Here is a 22,478-nt window from a genome sequence, read left to right as displayed (position 1 = left end):
AAATAATCCACACTAGCTTCTTACATTTCCAGTGCATTATTTATTAAGGATAATATTTAAGATAATTAATTTTTATTTGTTGAATTGAATTAAATAATTTCGTGACAGCCCATGGTAAAAATAAGAATTCAGCTATATAATAGAAATAGTACAACGAACAGTGCAAGAGATTTTAATGTAGCATCTTATAAATTTAGCTGTATTCTGTGAGTGAACGTGATTCAGTTTAGTCAAAATTCATAAATTTATTCAGCATTAAATAAGTATTTAACACTAATTTTCTCTAGAGCATTTTGTCATTATGTGAAGAAAAACTGAAGATTGATTCATCAAGTAATATTTGTCGAAGTCTATCTGCTGTTGGAAGAAGGGTTCTTTCAATTGAATCATTTGGTGCTTCTCAAGGTAAGCTTAAAATGTATTCAGTTTAGAATTTTTGGACTTTCTGAAATATCTAATGATTTCTAAAATGCTACTTTTGTGTACTTTCCTGTTAGAAGGTCTTTTCTGGATAGCTAAAAGTCATTATTAAATATTTGCAGGTTTGGGGTTGAGAGGAGGAGCAGACAACACAAAACTGTCAATGAATGTGATATATTTTGAATAAACTTCTGTTTCAACTTATGTTGACTATCTGTGTAGGATGGCCTTTATGATTAAAAGTGAATGTCCACTCATTTTTTGTAACATAAGGAAGATATTTAGTAGTGGCAGAAAAAGAGCTATAGAGACTCACTAGGAAAAACGAGGTTTTAATGTATATTTAATATAAGCACCTGTTTCTTTGCATCTAGATGGCTGTGATAACATGTGGAAGGGAAGAGTGTGTCAAAGAAGTTTGGGATCTAAATTATACTCAGATGAGAAAAACAACATAGCAGGTGATTCCTCTGCAGTGGAAGATGTGACAGCTACCTGTCACAAGGACTCTTCTGTAGTTACTATGGTGACTGGCAGAGAAAGCGGATTAATGGAAATGCAAATTGATCTGGATAATGAGAAAGTTCAACATTCTCAACTTGCAACTCAAGTTAAGAGGAGCAAAGAAGAGGAAAAACATGCAGCATATGATGACAGTTTTGCTAGTGTTGCTTTGGATATAAAATCACGTGTTATTGACATGGAGAGTGATGGAGTTTTTAAGAAAGGTTGTCTGAGAAAAATTAAAACCTTTCCAAGGCTGCCACTTGAAGCTTCAGATACAAACCCCTTCTTTGCACCTGTAACCAACAGTGGACTGCTAGCTAGGAAAAATCACTTGCTTACACAAGAACCACTACCTCTAGACAATAATAATGAGGTTGCTTTTTCAAAGGGAAATCTTAATTCATTTGCTATTAGTAATCCACCAAAAGTAGAACCAAAGAATCACCAGGTTAATGATCTTCATTTAGAAGCTCCTTGTGTGTGTACACAGGTGTCTGGCATGAACTTAGAAGAACACATGTCACTTATTAATGGTAAAAATACAGGTTTTCTTTCATCTGATCATAAAGAAGACTGTTCTGATGCTACCTCTGAAATGTCRAATATGTCTGGTATACTAAAAAGCCCTAATCAGTCGATTGCTGGAACAAAAATGCTAGACAATTACATGGCACTGGAAGACTGTACTGAAACTTCTCAAGGGCCAAATGAAAATTCTTTAACATATTTTAACAAGATGGATGCAGTGTTKACAACAAAACCCAGTGGGAACAGATATGGATCAAACCTAATTAGTTCTCCAGAATTAAGCAACGGTGTGATGAGCACAAACAATAATGAAGATAATCTTTGTGGAGGCAGAGGGTCAGAAATCAAAAGTAATGAGCAGGTAGTAAAAATCAAGTCTTCGTTATATAGTTGCTGTAGTCACTTATGTGGAGACGAAATGACTTAAATATTGTGTGATTGTCTTCCCCGCCCCCAGCAGGTTAGTGTGCTGCAGAACAGAATTTTGCTAATCTGCACACTTTGGCATTCACATTGAAAACACGGTGATCCTTCTTTAGAAGCAAATCGCTACAGTGAAATTCATCCTATTGCAAAATCAACATTCATTTTAATTTTTTTTTTTACAAAGTGTACTGGAGTACGCTCACTAGTGTGCTAGTGTAGCATAATGAATAGTTCATTACATTTGTAAGAATACATTACCAAAACGCATGTAGATTTTTGACTCTYTTATGTTGCTGTCAGTACCTGAAGTTCAATACTTTGCAGTAGGCCTCCTAGGTGCTTTTGAAAATTGTAGAGTTCCTGGGTGTAAACCTGACCTTGTTGAAATCAATGGCAGTATCCCATTTGCTTCAGGAGGGGAAAAGACTTTTTCTTTTTTCTTTTTTCTTTTTTTTTTAATCTACATATGCATTTTAGGATTTTGAGARGTGTGCATATGCTGTATCTATCCTGTGTTCTTAAATTACTGCTTCTGTGTGTGTTACGTCTATTTCATGATCAAATTCAAATATGTGCACAGTACCATGAATATCTCAAACATTTCATCTCTATAAATAGCCAAATAGGAAGAGGGAAAGCTCTCTCTCTCTCTCTCTTTTTTTTTTTTTTTTCCTACTGGAATTCAGTGAGTGTAGTGTGGCCTCTTCTCTGCTCCGATCACAGACTCTCAGGGTGGACAAGTTTGGTCTCTGACTAGATGGTTTTCTTTTGTGCCATGCTTGAGATTTAAACAATCAACATAATAGAACTGCTGGCTAAAGATGCAGGATGGTTGATGCTTCTCTAGCTGTGCTGTGACTTGGAAAGAATGAGCAGCACACTCATTCAATGCACGCTTCATTTCTAGAAATGATGCTTAGGTGAAGACTTTTCCTCAGCTGTCTCCACTGACAGCTCTGCCTGTTCTCCTTGCCTAACAGCTTGTCTTTCAGATATCCAGTGCAGTGGCCCCTAGGGTTGTTTTCAGTCTGTATCCTTCTATATTTTCACCCTGCTCTGACACCTCCACTGGAGCAGTAACCAATGACAGTCAACTGTAAGGAGTCTCTGATTCATTATAGCTAAGAAATAGATGCCATATTAAAGACTATGTTCTTACTGCCTTTTTCTGTTTCCCTCTCTTCTCCCCTAAAGATCATATGTGCTTATCAAATTCATAACGCARAAGAATAGTAAATATGGATAAGTACCACGTGTCACAGTTTTGTTCTCTCTGGGGGTTACTCAATGAAGGCATATTTATTTCTTTATTTAGTTCTTAAATCTTGCAGACCGCTTCTTCGGACTCTAGTAAAGATTCTTTTGTTGTCGACACTTTCCCCCTCTTTTACTGCTCAGGACTATGCAACCCTACATACTTCAGAAGGGAGTGAAGGGTTCCAAAGTTCCAAAATTATTCCAAAGTCATCTGTTGCTGCTATGTCATTTGTTCCTCTGGACTTCTATGAACCTGCTTTATTTTGTAGATGTGCTTGTATTTCTAGCAAGGATCATGGCAGTTTCCGTCTTAGAGCTGTTCCTGTCACTTGAATACTATCTGCAGTCTTTCATCTGTATTATGCCGTTAATCTCCTTTCCTGAAAGGTTTTTTTTATTTTGTGCTGAAGCATATAAACTTAAAATTAATTGCATGCAATTTGTCAGGGAGCTGGTGACTGAAATAATGCTAGCTATCAGATGACCATAAGGCCATACAACTGCTTTGTTTTTCTGCAAGGAATATAGATACTATGTTTCAGAGTCACCTGTCTGAACACCAGATGAACTTGCTTCAGGCTCTGTTGACTAGGGAAGTATTGGGGATAAATAAGCTGCCATCACTTAAGAACATGAATTGAATGCATTGAGAAGGAGCGCTTCTTTAGGAAAAAGTCTTTTGAATTAAGACCTATATTCTGTCCTCASTGGACTACCAAGACCAAATTTTAAGTCTGTCTGGGTAAATGAAGATGCTTTCAAGAAATCTAAGCTTTCTCAGGATTATGGCTTCCCAAATTTCTCCCAGGATTTAAAAGCCACAGGGAATATTCTGGTTGCTTTTCCAACAACAGCACTTGAAATTGGCATAYGGGAAAATTTACACAAAACACTTTTTCAAGTTAATCTGCCATTCTTCTGAATGTTGAAATACTTCTTTCAAACATTTTATTGTCAATTTAAAATAAAATGGTCTACGGCCTGAACAGAACTGCATTCTTCCAGATAAGTAGGCTCTTAATGAAGTTGCCCTGCTCACATCTAGTTCATTGGCCAATCACAGTGAATTAAAAAAAATGACTGTTATTTCAGGTACCTAAAAAAACAGAGTAGCAAATATGGTCTGAAATGAAGACAGCAGGGTAGCTGATGTCCAAGAAACCAGAGGTTTATAAAGCTATGTTTTCAGTAGAAAAAGTTTTAGACTCATGCTGTATTTTTCCAGCAAATACATGAAGAGCCTGAAGAGCATAAAAATATTACGCTCTTTAGAAATTGCTAAAATCCTATATCTCAAGTAATCTAGGATTTTTTTTTTTTTTTTTTAACTTGGGTAGAGCGAGAACAGCATTTGGATAAAGCAGCTTCTGTGAGCAAGACCTGTAGGTTTCTTACCAAATAGAATGACTGTCCGTCCCTTCAAATGCAGAGCTTCTAGCCTGCAAATCTGTATTGTTTGTTTATTTGTATTCTGGAGCAGATGCTAGGGGAGAGTCATGCATTTTCAGTAGTTTTTGAATGGTATGGGGTGAGAGTTGATTGGGTGTTTGGGTTTGGTTTGTTTGTTTAGCTTTTCAGCTCTCTCTTTTCCTCTGTTGGAAGCCAGATTTTATTCCTCAGGTTTCTGAAACATAGCTGTTTCTGCCTCTGTCTTACCTTCTGACAGTTGCAAAAATAAAACCATACTGTGCTATCCTTTGGTTCCAAGTTTTACACTTGATTTTTCCCTAACCTTTCAAGTTCCTTTTCATTTCTGAATGTCACAGTTTTAACAAATACCTAAAAATGTTTGAATTTAAGAAACTAATAATTGAGTCTGAGTGATCATTTGCTGCAAAAGGACAAAATGAATGTGGAGCCCCACGAATGTATTTGCCATCCTCTGAGCTAAATGAATAACACCTCATAAGATTTACAGTGCTTCTTTTTACCAGTTTTCTATAATGGATAAGCATGATTCCTGCACACAGCTTTTAGACTAGTATCTCTAGCATCTCTTAAGTGTTTCTTGCTCTTTAGAGAGAGTACAATACAAGTCCTATCCAGCTGAAGATCAACCTTGTCTACTCTGGAGAACAGATGGTTTTTCTCACCTGTCAATAGTATTTCTCCAGTGGACAATATTTTTCTAATGGCCCCAGACTGCTTCTAATGTTGTTGCTTTACTGCTAGTAGGCATTACTAAAAATACTTGCTTGCTGTTGTCTTGCTACTGCAATGTATTTTGTGAGGGTTTTCTTAGCATTTTTATAGTTTTTGCATGCCATAAATAAATATTTTTCCCTTCAAGCTCGAGTGGAGGTCCTTTATTTCTCTAACCAATTTCATTCCAATCAGGGGTCTCATCTCTAATGCTTTTAAATGTTTCTCTGCTATGGCGCTCACACGGGAAGGGTTAACAGGAGCCTAGCATACACACATTTGTTTCATGTTGATCATTCATACTCCCTGAAGCGTAAGAGAAGTGAAAACTCATGTAGCCAGAGAAAGACACTTGAACACTGAGGAAATAACACCTGCAGGAAAGGAAAGTATTCTATTCCCAGAGTAGTACTCCTTACAAAAAGAATAATGAAAGTCTCTGCTTGTTTGGCTGTTTAAAATATGCCAGCATTGCATTCATAAAATACTCTACTCTTGGTGTAGTTTGGATACTTTGCTGAAGTTATACTTGTACAGTTCTGGTATCAACAATGAAAAGGAAGACGTGATAAATGCTTTTACTGACACTGAAAGAAAAAATTGTTTTCTCAACAGGTGAGGTTTAAATATAATCTTTTTGACATAAAGCAAAAATGTCACCAGCATGTAGTTACAGGTATAAATATTAATCAGCCATATGACTTTTTCATATTTTTAGTCAAGTTTTCTGTGGTGAGAAAAAAAATTATTTAAAAATTTCATGTATGAAAATGTTCACTTTAGAGCATGAAGAAGAAATTCCAGAAAGAAGCACTGGATTAAAACTTTGCTTGTTTTTTGGTGCAGTAATCACCAGTGATAATACAGAATAAGTGTTTAATATCTCAGTATTAAAACAAGTAGAGGTATGAGCAGTGATAATGATTTAAGTGCAGTGGACCTGAGGCATTATGCATGCTGAATGGTTGTCTTGAGCTTGCTTTGCTCAAGTGTCAAAATAGATCCTTAAGAAGCAAACTTAAAATATGCTACAGGCTGTTTTTAAGGCAGATATTTACTGCACTTCAGACCTTTTTTTTTTTTGAGTTGTAGAAAATGCTGATGGTCATGAATTAGATCTGGATTTGTATGTGAGACAGATGCCTAAATAAGGGAAACTTTTATGCTTAATGTTTACCAAAACATATGCAAGTTCAATGGAATCTAAATGTCTGTTAAGTTAAATACTTGCTCTGAGGCTTAAATAAAAATTGCCTTATAACTCCTGGTTGTATATATACTCCAGGAAGARTATATTTTTCCATCTGAAGGTATTTTATCCAAACTCTATGTATTGTYCATCACAGCTCCTACATCCTTTTTTCTTCTGAGACACAATTTCAGTTCCTGATGCCTTTTCATCTCCTAATTTCTTTCACTTTCTTCTTTCTTGTCATAAACTTCTGCTGCTGCTCTTAGGGTTTTTGGTTTTTTTCTTTTTTCTCCACTACTTTCTTGCTATATTTAAAGCTCTTTCTGTCATCTCTCTCTTCCTCCAGAAAGCTTGGATATGCCACGAGTGATGAGAAATACATTTGAGCTCCCTCCCATGCAACCAAGTTTAGTCTCCAGTTTAGTGGGAGGTTGTTCTTCTCCTTGCTAGCTGTTGACCTCCTCCTCCATACATGAGAGCCCATTTGTGTATGCAACAGAGAAAGTCCATCTTTCTCTGCTGCAGCCGTTAGAGCCTCTGGGGACACAAACTTCAGGAGGAGGGATTTTCTTGCGGAGAAACATGACAGGGGTGTATGTACTTAATATTTTTTAAAAATCCCCAATGATGTACTTTAAACTCAGTGTGTAGAGTTCATCTTTTGATTTTTCTTTTCACGTGTCAGCTCTCTGTCATGAATTTGATGCTTTAACTGCTGTTTTTGTGGTAAAGCATCTGTCAGCAAAGACATTTCTGAGACGTTTGAGAGGTGTTATGCTATAAAGAGGGGAACGCAACCCTGGTTAGGGGCAGTAATCATTCCACAATATGAAGCTCTGTTTTGAATAATCTCTAGACTAGTTCATTCCTTTGACTAGATGATCTCTTCTCCCTGCTGTGCAGCTGATGTCTTCTTATCAGACAGAGTTTACTTTTCCAGATGCAGCCTACAGAAGCATTTGCAAAAGAATTTTGCACTCAAGGATGCTAATGATAGCAAAATTTGAAAATTAAATTTAACCTGATTACCTGTATTCGTATCTATTTATACTAAAACTATTATGTTTTGCAAAGTGACACCAAGAAGTATGTGATAACATATGCATCCAATATATGCATCCATTTTTTTTTTTTTTTAACCTCTCTGCCTTCCACACATTAATGTAATATTTTCAGTAAATTAAAAGCAATGTTTGGCATATCTTATTAAAAGTTAATAGTTTATCTGACTCACCTTCAAGGGATATTTAAACAGGGTGAGGCCAAAGTATTTACTTTCTTTGACAGCTGTATTATGGTAAATATTAAATTATCAACAAAGCTACAGAAATTAATGTGGTTCTCTTTTTCTCCCTCATAGATTGCAGGGAAGTTGTTTGTTTGTTGATCTTGATTAAAGGTAATGCAATAGTCTGTGCATTATATGCTGTATTACAAAATCCAAATAGTGCCTCACTGAAGAGTAATCTATAGCCGTGATCATGAAAAATTGACTGCAGCAAATGCCAGTTCAGAGATTGACTTTGTCAAACATGTAGCATTGTACTACCAGTCTGTGTAACCAGAGTAAGATCAGATCCCTATTCTGTTCAGATTTTGGGATATGAGGTGTTTATAATAACAACTTTTTTTTTAGGTTTGTATTTTTGGTTTTGTTTCCTGTGTTCTAGTTGTTTTGGGTTTTGCTTTCCAATTAAGTTAATCCTAAATTGATGTTGGTAGTTCTTTTCTCCAACACGGCTTAAAGTTGCTATTTAGAGATACTTATATATCTTAGAGGCTGTATGCACAACAGAGAATGTACCAAGCTGTTTTAAATAGTTTGATGGTCTGCACTAACCCAGAGGGATTTGCCTGCAGTGAATTGTTTTTTACTGCTCCTTTAGTGGATGGCTGAAGAGGGCAATGTCCAGCTGGTGGGTAATAAAGACCACCAATAGTGATAATCTCCTCCGTTAGCACAGCTTAATCTAGAAGATGTTGTCTATGTAGTGCTATCGATGTCAAGTTCTTATATAAAAGTGCACAAAATATAAAGTATGCGTTCTCTGAAGAACAGTAAATAAATGTCCTATTGCATTTGCGTGGTATCTTTGTGATATTAAGGTATAGGCCAGGTATAAAAGCTGTATAAACAAAAAGAAAGTACTATTCTTGCAAACTGAACAGACAGTGATTAAAAACAAAATAATGTGCTTCAGCTTCCAAATAAACCTGTCATTAATTCTGTCAATATCATTAATGTTCTTTCACAGAAGAACAAGAAATGTTGATGAAATCTTTAAGGTAAGACTTGTAATGAAACTGTTAGGGTAAATCAAGATTTGAATTTTTTGTTGTTTTTCATTTGGATTTTTAGGTCTTTAAGCCCAGATGGTGTCTCTTCAGTTATAAGTCATCTTTGACGTTATGAAAGAATCTTTTCCTAATATAATGAGAGAGAACTTCCAAACAGTTCACTTTGCCTGAAGCACTTCTATTCTTTGTAACATCTAATTTGAATTACACTTTTGTTATGCAATAAAGAGATTTATTCATCTATACAGTTAATTGGGGAATGCTTTTTCAGTAAGAAGCATCATTAGCTTACTACCAGCAACTGCAATAAAAACCTTTTCTTAATGCTTTTAACATTGTATGTTAGGATTTGATTTTTGATGGCATCAGTAAACATTTTTGTTCTGCAATAATTTCTAGTAACTCTCTCCATGCTCACTCTTTTTTGCAGTGGATATCTCTAAAACTCCTTTTGTCCTGGTATGGTAAACCTCTGAAAGACTATGAACTGTGGGCATTATGTCATGAATGTTTATGTACTCTTCAGACTTGCATAGATTATCCAGGTAAAGGCTTAATTATATCTAAATATTTTTTAAATGTATGTTCACCGTTTTAATGTTCTGTTCAGGCTGTTGATGCAAAATAGCTCTCTCCTATTTTTTATATAGAAAAAATAATAGGCAATATTTCTAGTTTCACCTTTAAACTGACTTTGATTTGTTACTCCATTTGGAGTTTTCATCCATACATGGCATTGTAAAGATGTCTTATCTTCTCTTTATTATGTGTTGTTACAACTTTTGGAGGGGAAGGGAGGAGTATGCAGGGAAAGGAATATCTATTTCATATCTATGCAGTCTTAAAACTTTCTCTTTGCTCTGTCTTGCCTCGATTTGTTTGTGACACCCAACACATTTTTGACAATCCAGGCCTTTGCCGATTTAAAGTGCTCAGGATCTTGCCATGACTTTCCTCTACTCTTTGCCCATTCTTTTGCTTGTAGGAGGATTCTCAGAAGTTACCTTCTGAGAGAGGAGCAGACCTTTGACAGAATTGGAATATATTGTACATAACATGGGAGAAGACATTYCTAAATTTCAGTAGGCATTCTGAATGTTTGGTCTAGCTTATACTAACTAGAAACAGTAGCCTGTAGCAAATAAGTGCAGAGATGTCCTGCCTTTCYTCTTTCTTGCTTTAGGAAGCCAGCTTTTGAGGATTTGGATAGGGATTAGTTTGAAGTCTGGAACTAAATATAAACAAATGGATAGTAAGGTGCAGAAAGCTTACTGCATATCTTCTGTTTTCAGTTTCAACTATTTTTTATGGTATAAAAAAGCTACAAGGAAGTTGGCTATAAAAGGATATTCTGAGCACCTTGAGCAACATTACCCTGAAAACCGAGTATCTGATATCTGCCCTGAAACAGAAAGATTATTTCAACCCCATAATGCGTGCTCCTAATGTTTCTGAAGGCTTTGAATTACTGCACATAATGGCCCAGAATCTAATTTAATAAGCTTAGTTAAGCCTCTGTTACCATACTTCTATGCACCCAGAATGCGTAAGTCTTCAAAATACTAAAAACCAACTTACGATCTGAACCTTACATAGCTTGTGGAAGTGAACACAGTGATACTAACCACTAAATGGAAGGCATCTGACTTAAAACTCCCTATGTGAAGAACAGAGCTACTTTGGAGTTGAATACTGTTTTCAGATTTAGAATGTTTCTGCCAGAGGAATCTCTGCCTGTTTGGAGAGCGTGACTGCACGTTCAGCAGTAACTTACAGTTGTGTTGCTAATTCAATGGGTTAAAAAAAAAAAAGGCAAAAAATTCAGCATTCCATTTTAAAATACTAGCTTGTTAAAGGTGATGCTGATATGATACAAACACTATGTTAAAATATCTTTTGTCTCAGTGCTGGTAGGGTAAGATTGGTAGCTGATGAGTGATGGCTAAATAGATGAAATGTGCAACAGGCTGGACCAGTTTTTATTTATTTATTCTACTAAACACCTTTTTTCTCTAAATCCTCCCTTGAGTGCATTTTTTCATTAGGCAATAAGTTACCTGCATAAGAAAACATATCCTGAAATTACCACCTTCATGTATTTTTGAAAATGATCATGGTACAAAAAGTATTTGCACCCTCCATTGAATCTTTAGCTTGTTTCCTTTCCATTTATTCTCTGGATGTTGYTTATAGGTGCTTTAGAGGAGCCTGGTGAGAATATTCATGCTATACTGCCTGTGGAGGAGATCAGGCCTGGTTTGCGTGAGCTGGATTGCAAAGTCATGGCCAGAGGCTTTAGCTATTGAGCTATAATAACAGTGAGCATGAAGAGTTCTCATGGGAGCTGCCCTCATAGAAATAACTAGTAACAGTTCCAGTTCAGGAAGGCTTCCCTTTCCCAGACAAATAGTTCAGCTCGGGCTTAAATACTACTGAAGGTAGTAGGCAAGCCTGTATTTACATTAAGCATATTGAGGACAAAATCGAGGTTAAACACATTTTAATGAAGTTAGATAGTTTTAGATCTGTTTTGTACAGATAACTACAAAAGGACAATTTCCTTTTTGTATGTCTTTTTTATTCCTAGACCTCTTTAAACTTGTCTTTTAGTATTTAATTTTAATTTTATTGTCCTGCAYCCTGTTTTTCATAGCAAAAGGGCTTATTTGATAGTACCTGCAAAGGCAGGACTACACTGCTGACCATATGGCTTATTATGTTAAACTMGATTAAATTAGGCTGTGTTTTGGAGGCTCTTTTAGCTAGAGCACATCTAGCCAAAGCATTTCTTTAATTTGTTCCTTTCTTGGCCTTTCTTTTCARTGTTAGATATAAAGAGAATAAGCTTCCAGCATTTTAAGTCCTTTTATTTATCTTGTTCCCATTTTGTTTTACTTTCTTGTCCTTTTTCTTGAAAGAATTGCCTGTCTGTAATTGCAGCTTAGGGTGATTTCTCATCTGCTATCTGTTATATTGGGTGGTTTCTGTTCCAGTGCTAGCGTTATTTAAAGCTTCATTTATCATAGCCTAGGGTTCTAGCTGATGTTGCAAATTCTTTTTCAGATTATTTCATTTCTTTGATTGCTGTTAAACAATTACAAGGACAGATATTTATTACAGCTTGTCTTTTGTGACTTGTTTTGCAGTGTTCTTATGTTTGGACTCTGTACAAATTGACTGCCATGGAAGTATACTCTTTGCTGCTCCAAAAGCTGAAGGTAAACTGATAYACTGAACAGTCTGCTTTTATTTCTTTTTTAGGAGAAGAGAACAAAGAAAATATCTTATTTTCTGTTTCTGTTTTCTTTTCTCTTTCAGAATCTTGTGATGTATTTTATTTAGCTCCTGAAATTGAAGAGGAGGGTATAGTTACCGAGAAGGTAATGTGGTAGGTTACGTGTGTTGCTATTTATTTTATCAGTGGACAGTTGTACCTCTCCTTAAAGGAGAAAGAAAAAACATTCTAACATTTTGATAATAATGCTATTTCTCATTAATTTGTGTTTTGAAATGTATTAGCCTCCCATAAAATCARTTGCTTAAAAACAAGTTGCTTTCCTTCTCCCGAATTATTGGAGTAACTGCCAAAATGCGTTCTTTGATAGTTTTCCATAAGGTTTAACTGCTTTCTGTTTTTTTTAGTACTTGAAGTTATATTTTGTGTTCTAAGGGGCATGCTAAAATGACTGTTCTGAGCTGTTCAAGTTAAAGCCCCCAAACATTATTCTGCTGTGGAATATTGGATAAAAATAACACTATTGGGATACTGGCATGATTTTCCTATGGAAACGTTAGGAGTTTGTCAACATAACTTTAGTAGTATCCCCTAGAGCATTTTCCTATAGAAATAAGTGCCATGGAGCTCTCAGACAAAGCATGATAAAAATATTAACAAATCAGCAAATGAGTATTTGTCTCCATTGCAATTGCATCTCAATTGCAAACTGTACTGTATTAATCTTAATAGTTAGGAAAAAATGAATTTACAGTATCTTTATTTTGTAATATGAAAAGAGATAATATGTATCTCCTGATCTGTGTGTCCATTTACAAATACAAAATGGTAATTGTGAATTAGAAGAAAAACTGCTTTAAAAATCTTCAAATGCCAGATTTTATCTTTCTGTAAAATTACTTGCAACTAGAAAATGTTATATGTTCTTTTTCTTTAAAGTCATTCCTTCCTCTTAAATTTAATTGCTTTGATCCAACATGCAGGTTTCTCGAAAGCTTCAAAAGCTATCTTGAAGATTAAACTAACCCTGAAATATAATACAGCAGCTTCAGCAGACAGTGGAAATTAATAATCCTGAAGCCTTCATGATTTGTGCTTTAACTCTAGGAAATCCAAATAAATTTTTATTTTTTTTTCTCCAAAATTATATGTAGAATTCTGACCAAGTTCGCTTCAGTTTTTGACTTTTTCCTTATATTTGTGTATCTTCTGGGTTGTTATAAAAATTAACAGTTAGAATTGTAGTATGGATATCAAGGCTTATGTTAGTGCCAGCCATAGTAACAATGCTACTTACCAGTAAGAGGAAGTTTGCAGAGCATGAGCAAGCTGGATGTTAATTTTTCCATTAAAAGGGAGGAAAAAAAGTTAAATTTGTAATCTTGTTGACCTCTTGGAGCTCTGAACCTAAGAGGAAGATGACCTCATGGAGTTACTYTGTTCTTTCAGACTTTTTGTACCTGTTAATAGTTTTTGTTCAACAGTTCAGATGGTTCATGGGTTGTTTTCTTTACAGTGAACTTGCTTGTTGGTCAGTTGTTGTTGTTTATGTGGCTCGAAAGAGTGCTAGAAAATTCTGTATTATACGACCACATCATTTAGTACTGTGCTTAGGTTGCTGTTCCCTGAGCAATGCGAACRAGCATGGTGCTTTAGCTATAGCAGAGCTGCATTTCTAAACTATGCTAAGCATTCAGTGGTCTGAATGAGTCTCTGAAGATAGTAATTCTTCAAATAAAATAAGATTGCTTGTGAAGATCAAGTACTTCTCCAAGATCTCTCATCACGGCAACTTCAAGTGGTCTAGCTGCCAGCAGTACAAATCCTGAAATAAATGTCTAGTACTAGTTTGTCTGATAGATGTAATCTTCTTGGTAAAATATGACTTGTCCTGACCAGCTTGTAATTACTTTGTGATGTTTACATGCTGAATTGTCATGGCCTTTTTTAAGTAAATTCCTGCTGGCCAGATTTTATGGTAGAACCCTAAAGCTTGCAGTAATCTAAATTTTCATATGAGAAAAGGGTTCATCAAAATATAACACAAAAACACTGATTTTTTTAATGATTCTCATAGACAAAGGATAAGACAAATTATGCCTGTTGTTCCAACAGTAGAATATTAGCTATTATCTGCACTGCATATATAACTACTAATTTTTGAAATGGGCTGGTATTTTCATCAGCATCCTCAAAAGCTGACTGCGGTCTGTTCTTTGGAAGCTCCAGTGCATTTTCTTTTTTTTGGGAGTTGGGGGGGCATTTTTGGATGACTATGCGGTATTGGTTTTGAGGAAATTGTTTTGGTCTCTTTATATCTTTCCTCTCTCCTGTGTTATACGACTAGGTCTGCATTTATGGTGTTGCTGCAGTTCTGTGGATGGCAGCAAAATACAGCTTTCCACCTGATCACAAACTAGCATTGCCAAGAAAGTTAAAAAGCCTTCTTTTGGATATGGCAAAAAAAAATCCTGAAGAAAGACCTTCTCTAGCTGATGCAATTAAGGTTACTATATTTAAACAACTTTATGTGAAAGTGTTAGTTGTGGCCAGAGCTTTATTTTAGTGATTTGAAAATCAAAATATTAATTTATTCGTGGAAATAGCCTACTATCTAATTAAATACTAACCAATCATTTTTTGATTTTGTTTTTAATGTTACTCCTCCAGGGAAATGCAGGGGTGTGTTTTTAATTTATATTGAAATTATCAATAAGGTACTTGGAGTAAGTTCCTAAGACTTGCTAAACTTAGATTAATTTTAATTGCCTATTTATCATGACTCTGTCCTCCTCCAAGGATAGCWCACTTGATTGAAAACTTGTTTACTGATTGAAAATTATGATTTTTATGTTTTTAGACATGCAGTTGTTATTTACTTGATCGAGGTATAAACAGCAAAAAAATTCTGGCACTGTTGAGTAAATCCGTCTTTAAGGTAAGAGTGCCCCCACTTTTTTTTCTTAATTTACTGCATTTTTTTCCACTTATTTCTGTAAAATATGTTATAGTAAGATTTTTGATCCTTGCAAGTGTAATTAATTTTGTTCTCCTATTTTTTTCAAAACTTTTAAGTAGTCTTTAAGTATTGCTCTTATGAGAAGATTAACAGTAAACATTGATATAATACTAAGAATTATATGTGTGTGAATATATGTATATATACACATAATATATAATGTAAATAATCATATAGAGACATCTATAACAAATACATATTTTTAATTCCTTTGAGTAATATAAAGGAGATGTGAAAATCATATTCTGATTTTAGAAACCTGATTTTTTTTTAATGTCTGTATTTTAGCATCTATATTTAAGTTCACTCTCTGTATATAAAAGCTTGAAAGTCAGTACGTCTTGAAATGATGTTGTTGCACTTGGCAAGCATTACTTGGTCAGGAGTAAGAGCAAGGACACAAAAGCTTTTTAATGTAATAATCTAAAGTTAATTAAAAGAAAACAATTTTCTCACACTTTTGATGTAGCTGTTACAGTAGGCTAGTGAATTTTTATGAAGAAAAGTATTTGTAGCTCCTGAGAGGCAGCAGGATATCTATCTCTCTGTGTTGGAGTGATCACTCCCTAGCTTATGACACCTGAGCTTCACAACCTGCATGGATGAGAGCGCAGAAATAAGGCAAGCCAGTGACTTAATTTCATGATCTCTCCTTCACTTACATCCTTCTAATCAGAAAATGGAAAGTGTTAATATGTAGTTGCTGTGTTATGTTTACATTTCCTATCCATGTATAGGACACACACAACTGTGTTCAGTCAGTCTGGGGAAATGACTTTGTTCAACATTTTGAATTACATCAAAATTATGATTATGAAAATTATGCAGTGGATTATCAAGATTGACAAACAGTTCTACCAATCCTTAGAGTTTTGTGTATCAATCATTTTAATTCTCCACCTAGGTGTGACTAGATTATTTTGCAGATTACAGAAGTTCAAAATCTTAATATTCCAGGTTTATAGTTTTTTGAAGTAATGTGCTGAGCAGAATTAGGGGGAAAAAAWWAAAAAAAAAGATAGATTGAGGTTGGACTTCAATTTTTATTGCTAGGCTTCCAAGGAAGAAATAATCTCTTCTCAAGATCACGTTCCTTTTGAACTTAAAAATGAAAGACATGAAATGGACCCTTCAGAGTCAAGTCTGGGTAAGCAGGCGTTCTTTGAGATTTCCTTCGTTTCAGTATTTTCTAGATCAATTCTCTTTGTGAGATTTTCTCAGTCAGGTACACAGGATTTTTTTTCTTTATCCATTGTCTTTATATTTTACGTATTGTTCATCTTTTTTCTAATTCTGTTTCTGTTTTCAGGATTTGTGCCTGTTACCAGTGAAAGTAAACTTATAGCAGTTAAAGGACCAGTACCATACCAGATTTCTCAAAACTGTGAGAAGGCTACGTTACCTGTTGCATTCACCTCTCCTGCAACTCACTTTAAGCCTATTATTCTGCAACAAAATGCAAACATAATAAAGTTAGTATATCCTAATGCAAAACAAGTTAAAAGTTCATTGTTAAATCTATGAATTTGTCCTCAAAAAGTACTTTGCTCCTTTTCAGAGAGGTTCACAAACCAGCTTCTGTGCAAAGCAAGAAAGAGGTAAGAGAAGAAAAGCACATGGACCACAACAGATCYATATTGTGTGTAGGGGACACAAACAGACATGTTACAGAGGAGTCAGTTGTTGCTGAAACTGCACCTGAAATACCTGAGTATGATTTACAAATGCCAGGCTACTCATCCCAGATATCTTCAGAAGAGCAAAAATCTGGCAATGCGGTTATTTCTACAGTTACATTACCATCACAGTCTGATTCTTCACATCTTTTACAAGAAAATAACATTTTATCTGAAGTTGCTTCAGGCTCCTTGGCTTTTCCTGCATCTTCTAATACTCTTCATATAAATAACATAATTCTCAAACAGGACACAGAGAAAAGAGTTTTAACATTTGTACCAGTACATTTAGCTGTATCAGAGCAAATACCAAATAAACCTCTTCATTCAGGAATTGCTTATGACTGCTGTCATAGTTTGCCAGTACTACTTTCAAGTACTATTGCAAGTTATAAAATGGGCACACAAACACAAGATGAYGCCTCCCTTTGCAAAGTACAAAACTGTGAGATCACTAATACACAGAACAAGTTTGAAAAATCTAACCAAATTAATAAAACCAACGGCCAAGATCCTGAGTGTGCTACCAGTTTAGACAGTATTTTCACTGAGCAAGGACATGCACTGTGTACCTCAGTGAATCAAAACACTTCRTATCCCCTTGATGTAGAAACCTTGTCCCAGAAGAACAGAACAAGTGACACTTTATTACAGAAAGTGGTTCATCTTATACAAGAGGAGTTTGCRTATGATGGCTATCTTGAGAGTGGAGTTGAAGTTATTGATATGGGTATGTATGTTTTCTTATATACTTTATATCAATCATATAAAGGAATGTATTATTAATGTGTTCTTTCTGTTTCTCTATCACTCATTTTTTTAATAAGGTAACTTTATTTTAACCTTAAAGAAAAATAAGTTTGGTGTGTTCTCTGATGCAATTTGTGAGAAGTTTTGTGACCTTTACTGGGATGAAAAATTACTGGAGAATCTCTACCAGGTTGTAAATGGAGAAAGASCTTCACGTTTATGGTAAGTGTTTTTCAGCTTTTTCCTTCTTAAAGGTTAGCTTGAGGCTTTTTTTCCCTGTTTCTAAAATTTTGAGAGCTTGCGTATTACTGGCAGCAGGAAAGGATATTCAGCTTTTCTTAAGGAAACTTTACTTGTTTCCTGTCAGATATTAATTTCCCTGTCTATGAGATACTTTTTGTCTTCCCCCATAGCAAATAATGAATTAGTAGGAAATTTTTTTTATAAAGCTTATCTGTAACTCTGCACTAGAGCAGRTGAATAATGGAGATCTAATTCTGATCAAACATTGTTTGTAACCATTGATGGAGAACATCACACTCATGTCAGGAAGAGGCCATTTAATGAGAACTGAAATATCTTGTTCTTACTGTTCAACTTGCTTATCCTGTATGAGTTCCTGTTTTTTAATGCATGGCTCAAATTCTCCTTAAGTTAAACTTAAAATTGCCTTGATGCATCCTTTTCATTCAAATAACACCTGAGAACAAGAAATTAGTTTAGCTTTGCTTAACTGCTMTTAATTTAAATTTTAATTAACTACCTCAGTTTGACCTAATGTTCCTCCTCTCAATCTATTGTAGGTAGCCTGTTAAGTAAAAAAGCATCTTAATTAAATTCACATTCTTACTATTTCATTTTCAGTGACATATTTACCTTGAAAAACATTAAAGGCTGTACTTGTTTTATTGCAGCCTCCAAATGTAGCATACTTTTAAAAACATCTTACCAAAAGCTATTGTAAGCAGTAGTGAATATATATGCAGAAATTATTTTTATTTTCTTTGTCTGTCATGGTCCTGAACTATAGGCTGGAATTTTTGACAAAGCAGCTTAGTAGATGCAGGAGGACTTTGTTATTAATGCTGTTCCGTATGAGCAGCATGTTTCAGGGAGAATGGAGTATGATCTCCAGATATAAGGCCCTCACGTGCTGGCCCATTACACATTAGGACTGGTAGTTTTAAGGAACCATTTGAAAACTGGTGAGAGGTTAGATTCTTAGTTCCCAGAGTTGAATGTTTTGGCAGGAGAAGGTTGAGCTATTGCGGCTGAATTACTGAGACATCTGAAGAGGTCATCATATATGTGAACTTTTCTTAGGATGTAAAATACTTAAAAGTGGGAGGAAAAAGGAAGTCATCATTTATTATCCAAAAAAAAATACAGGTCTAGCTTTTAGATCACAGGTAAGAACTGCCTCAGAATATCTCTGAGATACTATTTTCCCATGCATCTGAATACAAAAATTCTTAATTGTTATGTTCTTTAACTCAAAACTATCCTTATTCTTACTAGGGACAACTTAGAGTCAGATTGTTATCACAGACTGAATCCTTGCAATAATTTGTAGTCTGAAGTTATGCATGGAGTTATGCCTTCTGATTATGTGTGTTCTGATATTTTTGTTGAAATGTTGCTAAATACTGTAAAGAAAAATTGCTGCACTTACTCAGTGAGCCTTAATATCCATAAGAATTTGAACATTTTTCTTGTAAAATAATGATTGAAATTGTGCATACTGCAATTCTTCATGTACATGGTAGCATTATTTATAAGATCTSATTTTATCCTGATGTAAATATTTAAGGATATGAAACATTAATTTTTCCCCATCCTCTYGTATTTTCAGCATAACTGAGGCAGCTGACTCAAAATGTGGCAGCATATTCCAAGAACTGAAGCAATCTGACAGCTTTTTGTCAAGCAGCAGTCAGATGGAGGGTGAGAAGGGACTTTGTGTTTCTAGATCTTTGTGTGTCCTGAGAATCTACTGGTGACTCACATTCGGAGAGRCTGGCACTTGCAGTGTGCCTTCAGGAAAACATTCACCATAGAGCTTATGACAGAGTATCTGAACACTGTCAATGCCTTGCGGAATTGTTGTCTTTTGTTTGAAGCTTACGTCTGACCAAATTTCATTGAGTGAGATGCCTGCTTCATTTACTGAAGCAACATGTGACTGTTGAAAAACTCATGAAATCCTAATAGCTACGTGTGGGTTTTTTTGTGTTCACCCAGTAGATGTTCTAGTAGCATGCTTTGTTGGGGAGAGAGCAGAAGGGGTCAGCATTACTGAATCAGCTCTGTACAGCATAGCAAACTTAGCTAGAGAGAGGAGAGCTTTAGAAAATGTTTGACGCTAGGCATTACTGAAGTAGGTGAGGATAGACTGAGCGGTGACTCTTTAACATTTATCTTACCTGGTCCTTCTTTATTCACTTACCAGAATTTAAGCAAAGGTAGGCAGTAAAATAAAAAATGTATTAAAATAAAAATAGGGACTGTCAATTAAATTATTTACAAATTCTAGGAAAGGGGCTTGTTACAGAGCTTGTACAAACTGTTTCATAGTCTAAAGTTACAGAAAATGTAGTTGTTTCCATAGTCCTGAATCTCCTTTCTTGCATGTTTTCGTKCATTTATACATAAAGCATATATAAATCCATCTGTTTTAAAACTTGATTGCTTCCCTGTTTTGAGTTAAGTTGGATTGGGTGTTATGGCAAAACTTAAATCTGTGAGCTTTCACTTGGCTGCTGTAATGCTATGTTAGGGGGTAGGTTTAGCTCAGCTGGTTAAAGTGTGGTGCTGCTAATGCCAAGGTCGTGGGTTCAACCCCTGTACGGGCTACGCTGTACATCATGCCAACCTTTGACTGTCACCTCAATCCCTTAAGATTGGTAGTAGCTGTTATAACTTCAGAGAAGTCCCATCATAGCTGAAGGGAATTGATCCTGTAGGAGTAGAAAGTTCAACAGTAACATCTGTGTGTCCTTTGGCTTATCAAATACTCTAGCTCTTTATATATGAAGGAAATCTCTTCAAGATTTACGGATGAAAAAATCTGAAAAGCAAAGTTTTTTCTAATGACGTGTATACAGGTCTGACAGATTTAATTTTATTCCGAAGGTTCTGTACTATGCTTTGTGTGTGTTTTGTACATATTCAGAACATATTTTGTGTTTTTCAAAAATTTATTGACCAAAACTTAATAGTTTTGCAGTTTCTTTAGCCTTTACCATTTTACAAGGTATAGCTGAGAAAAAGAAAGCATACAACCAAAATAAATAGAAAGGGAACGTGAAAGATATTGTTATCACAGCAATTGACATTTTAAAGTGGACTAGCACACCTATAACAACACTGTTACAATTGTGAGACTACCTATGCCTTATATTTTGTATGTGTGGCATTTAAGTTTAACAAAGCATACATCAAAACATGTGACCATTACTCCTTTCATTCCACCCCTCACCCTCTTTAGGAGAAGTGGAAGCAACCTTTGACATGAAGACTGAGCCTATGATAAATACATCACTAGCTGAAAAGGACTTGGATGAGTCACCTTCAGATAACTGTGAAAAAGAATTCAGGCTGCAGAATACTATTCTTATAGAAAAAGAAGGACAGTGTTTACAAAGCAATGACTGTTGTGTTGGTACAGATTTTGCAGAAGAAAATGTGGAGCCTGAGGAAGAGAGCATGATAAAGACARCTGAAAATAGCTACCTTGCATCTCCCAACCTACCTGACTTTCATAGCTGTAATCCTGGTTGGAGCAGTGCATTTTATGGAGCTGACTGTTTTGGTTCCGAAGTTCATAGTTATGTAAAAAACCTTGGAAAGCAGAAGTCAAATGAGTCACAAAGTATAGATGCTAAGAAAGTGGTGAGTACATTGATTTAAAATCATTAAGATACCTCTTTACTTATTAGTTAAAAGTATGATAGTATCTGCTGTGTTATAGTCAGCTGAACACCCCTTTCTTGTGTTAAATACTGACTGTAAAATGCTTTGCTACTGAAATTTATTGTGTCTTAGGGATAAAACAGGATAGGGATAGTATTCTGGAATGCAGAGCACTGATATAAAATTGATATCACTGAACTACAACCCATCTTTTCTTCCTGAAGCTGAGTGGAAAAGCACTACCTGCAGAATGCACCAAAGCTGTGGTGGCAGTATTATGGAAAGAGAGGTGAGACTGGCTATGTCTGTGAGACTGATCTCTTGAGACCCTAAGCTCTCAAGAGATTTTACCCTCCGTATACTCTGAGCTCTTTTCTTTGGTCACCATGAAGTCCCTGAAGCTTCTCACCCTTGTCAGCAAAATGGCTGTAGTTCTCAGATCTTTTCTTGGAGACCACTAATCATCATGAAGAGGGTGGCCTTGTGCCTTTTAAATAGTTTGGAGGTTGAAGTAGGAGGAGTTTATTTTAGATTAGCAAGATCCTCCTTGCCCTTAAAGATCACATTGATCACATTTACTTAATTTTTACGTTTGTGCATCTATTTGTAACAAGTTTCAGTTCATAAATAGGCTAAGTCCAAAGGARTGGTAAGGATATATATGAAACTGTAGAAACCTATATAGGAGTYGGTTCATGGAAGGAATAAGTAAGATTGAAGTCAGTGGGTTAATTCTGGAAGACCTATTAGCGTAGGGATATCTGAAATCTTAGTGTCCTGAGAACGGTTAATTATTTGGTTGATGTGTCAGTAATTTTTTGGCCAGATACATTTACCAATATTTAATAAAGATGAAGCGAAAGTTGTGCTGTTTTTGTGGATTTACTTACTATGAAAGTAGTTGAATCTGTTGCTTTATTTTTAAATAAGCATAACATAGTAGCCTTGGACAGCTGAAAATAAGATCTAGTAGATCTCTCCAGGGGCACGTCCAAGGCTGCCCTCCCATTACGGGTTTTTCTCTGCTCTGGTCAGCTTGCTTTCACATCTCTTGCAGCAGCGTGCCTTCACCCTTGGCCTTTCTCCTCTTCCTCTTTGCCTGCACAGGGTTTCAGC

At 35.5% G+C, this 22,478-nt stretch overlaps 1 protein-coding gene across 1 annotated transcript in view; it reads left to right on the top strand.

The window, feature by feature from the left end:
• The window catches only part of KNDC1 (kinase non-catalytic C-lobe domain containing 1), a 77,375-nt gene that overhangs the window by 41,793 nt on the left and 13,104 nt on the right, over positions 1-22,478 (top strand). Inside the window, exons 8-20 of the mRNA XM_085325557.1 lie at positions 288-405; positions 795-1,816; positions 9,201-9,315; positions 11,917-11,988; positions 12,089-12,150; positions 14,353-14,511; positions 14,866-14,943; positions 16,078-16,171; positions 16,334-16,496; positions 16,583-17,430; positions 17,528-17,672; positions 19,303-19,394; positions 20,938-21,341. Of these exons, the coding sequence (XP_085181683.1) occupies positions 288-405; positions 795-1,816; positions 9,201-9,315; positions 11,917-11,988; positions 12,089-12,150; positions 14,353-14,511; positions 14,866-14,943; positions 16,078-16,171; positions 16,334-16,496; positions 16,583-17,430; positions 17,528-17,672; positions 19,303-19,394; positions 20,938-21,341 (3,372 nt within the window). The remainder of the gene's footprint in view (positions 1-287; positions 406-794; positions 1,817-9,200; positions 9,316-11,916; positions 11,989-12,088; positions 12,151-14,352; positions 14,512-14,865; positions 14,944-16,077; positions 16,172-16,333; positions 16,497-16,582; positions 17,431-17,527; positions 17,673-19,302; positions 19,395-20,937; positions 21,342-22,478) is intronic.

The sequence above is a fragment of the Rhea americana genome, unplaced genomic scaffold, assembly GCF_003343005.1.
Source record: "Rhea americana isolate MKP2758 unplaced genomic scaffold, rheAme1 scaffold_122, whole genome shotgun sequence".
Taxonomy (NCBI): domain Eukaryota; kingdom Metazoa; phylum Chordata; class Aves; order Rheiformes; family Rheidae; genus Rhea; species Rhea americana.
Note: the sequence above shows the minus strand (reverse complement) of the source record. Positions and strands in the feature narration are given on the sequence as shown.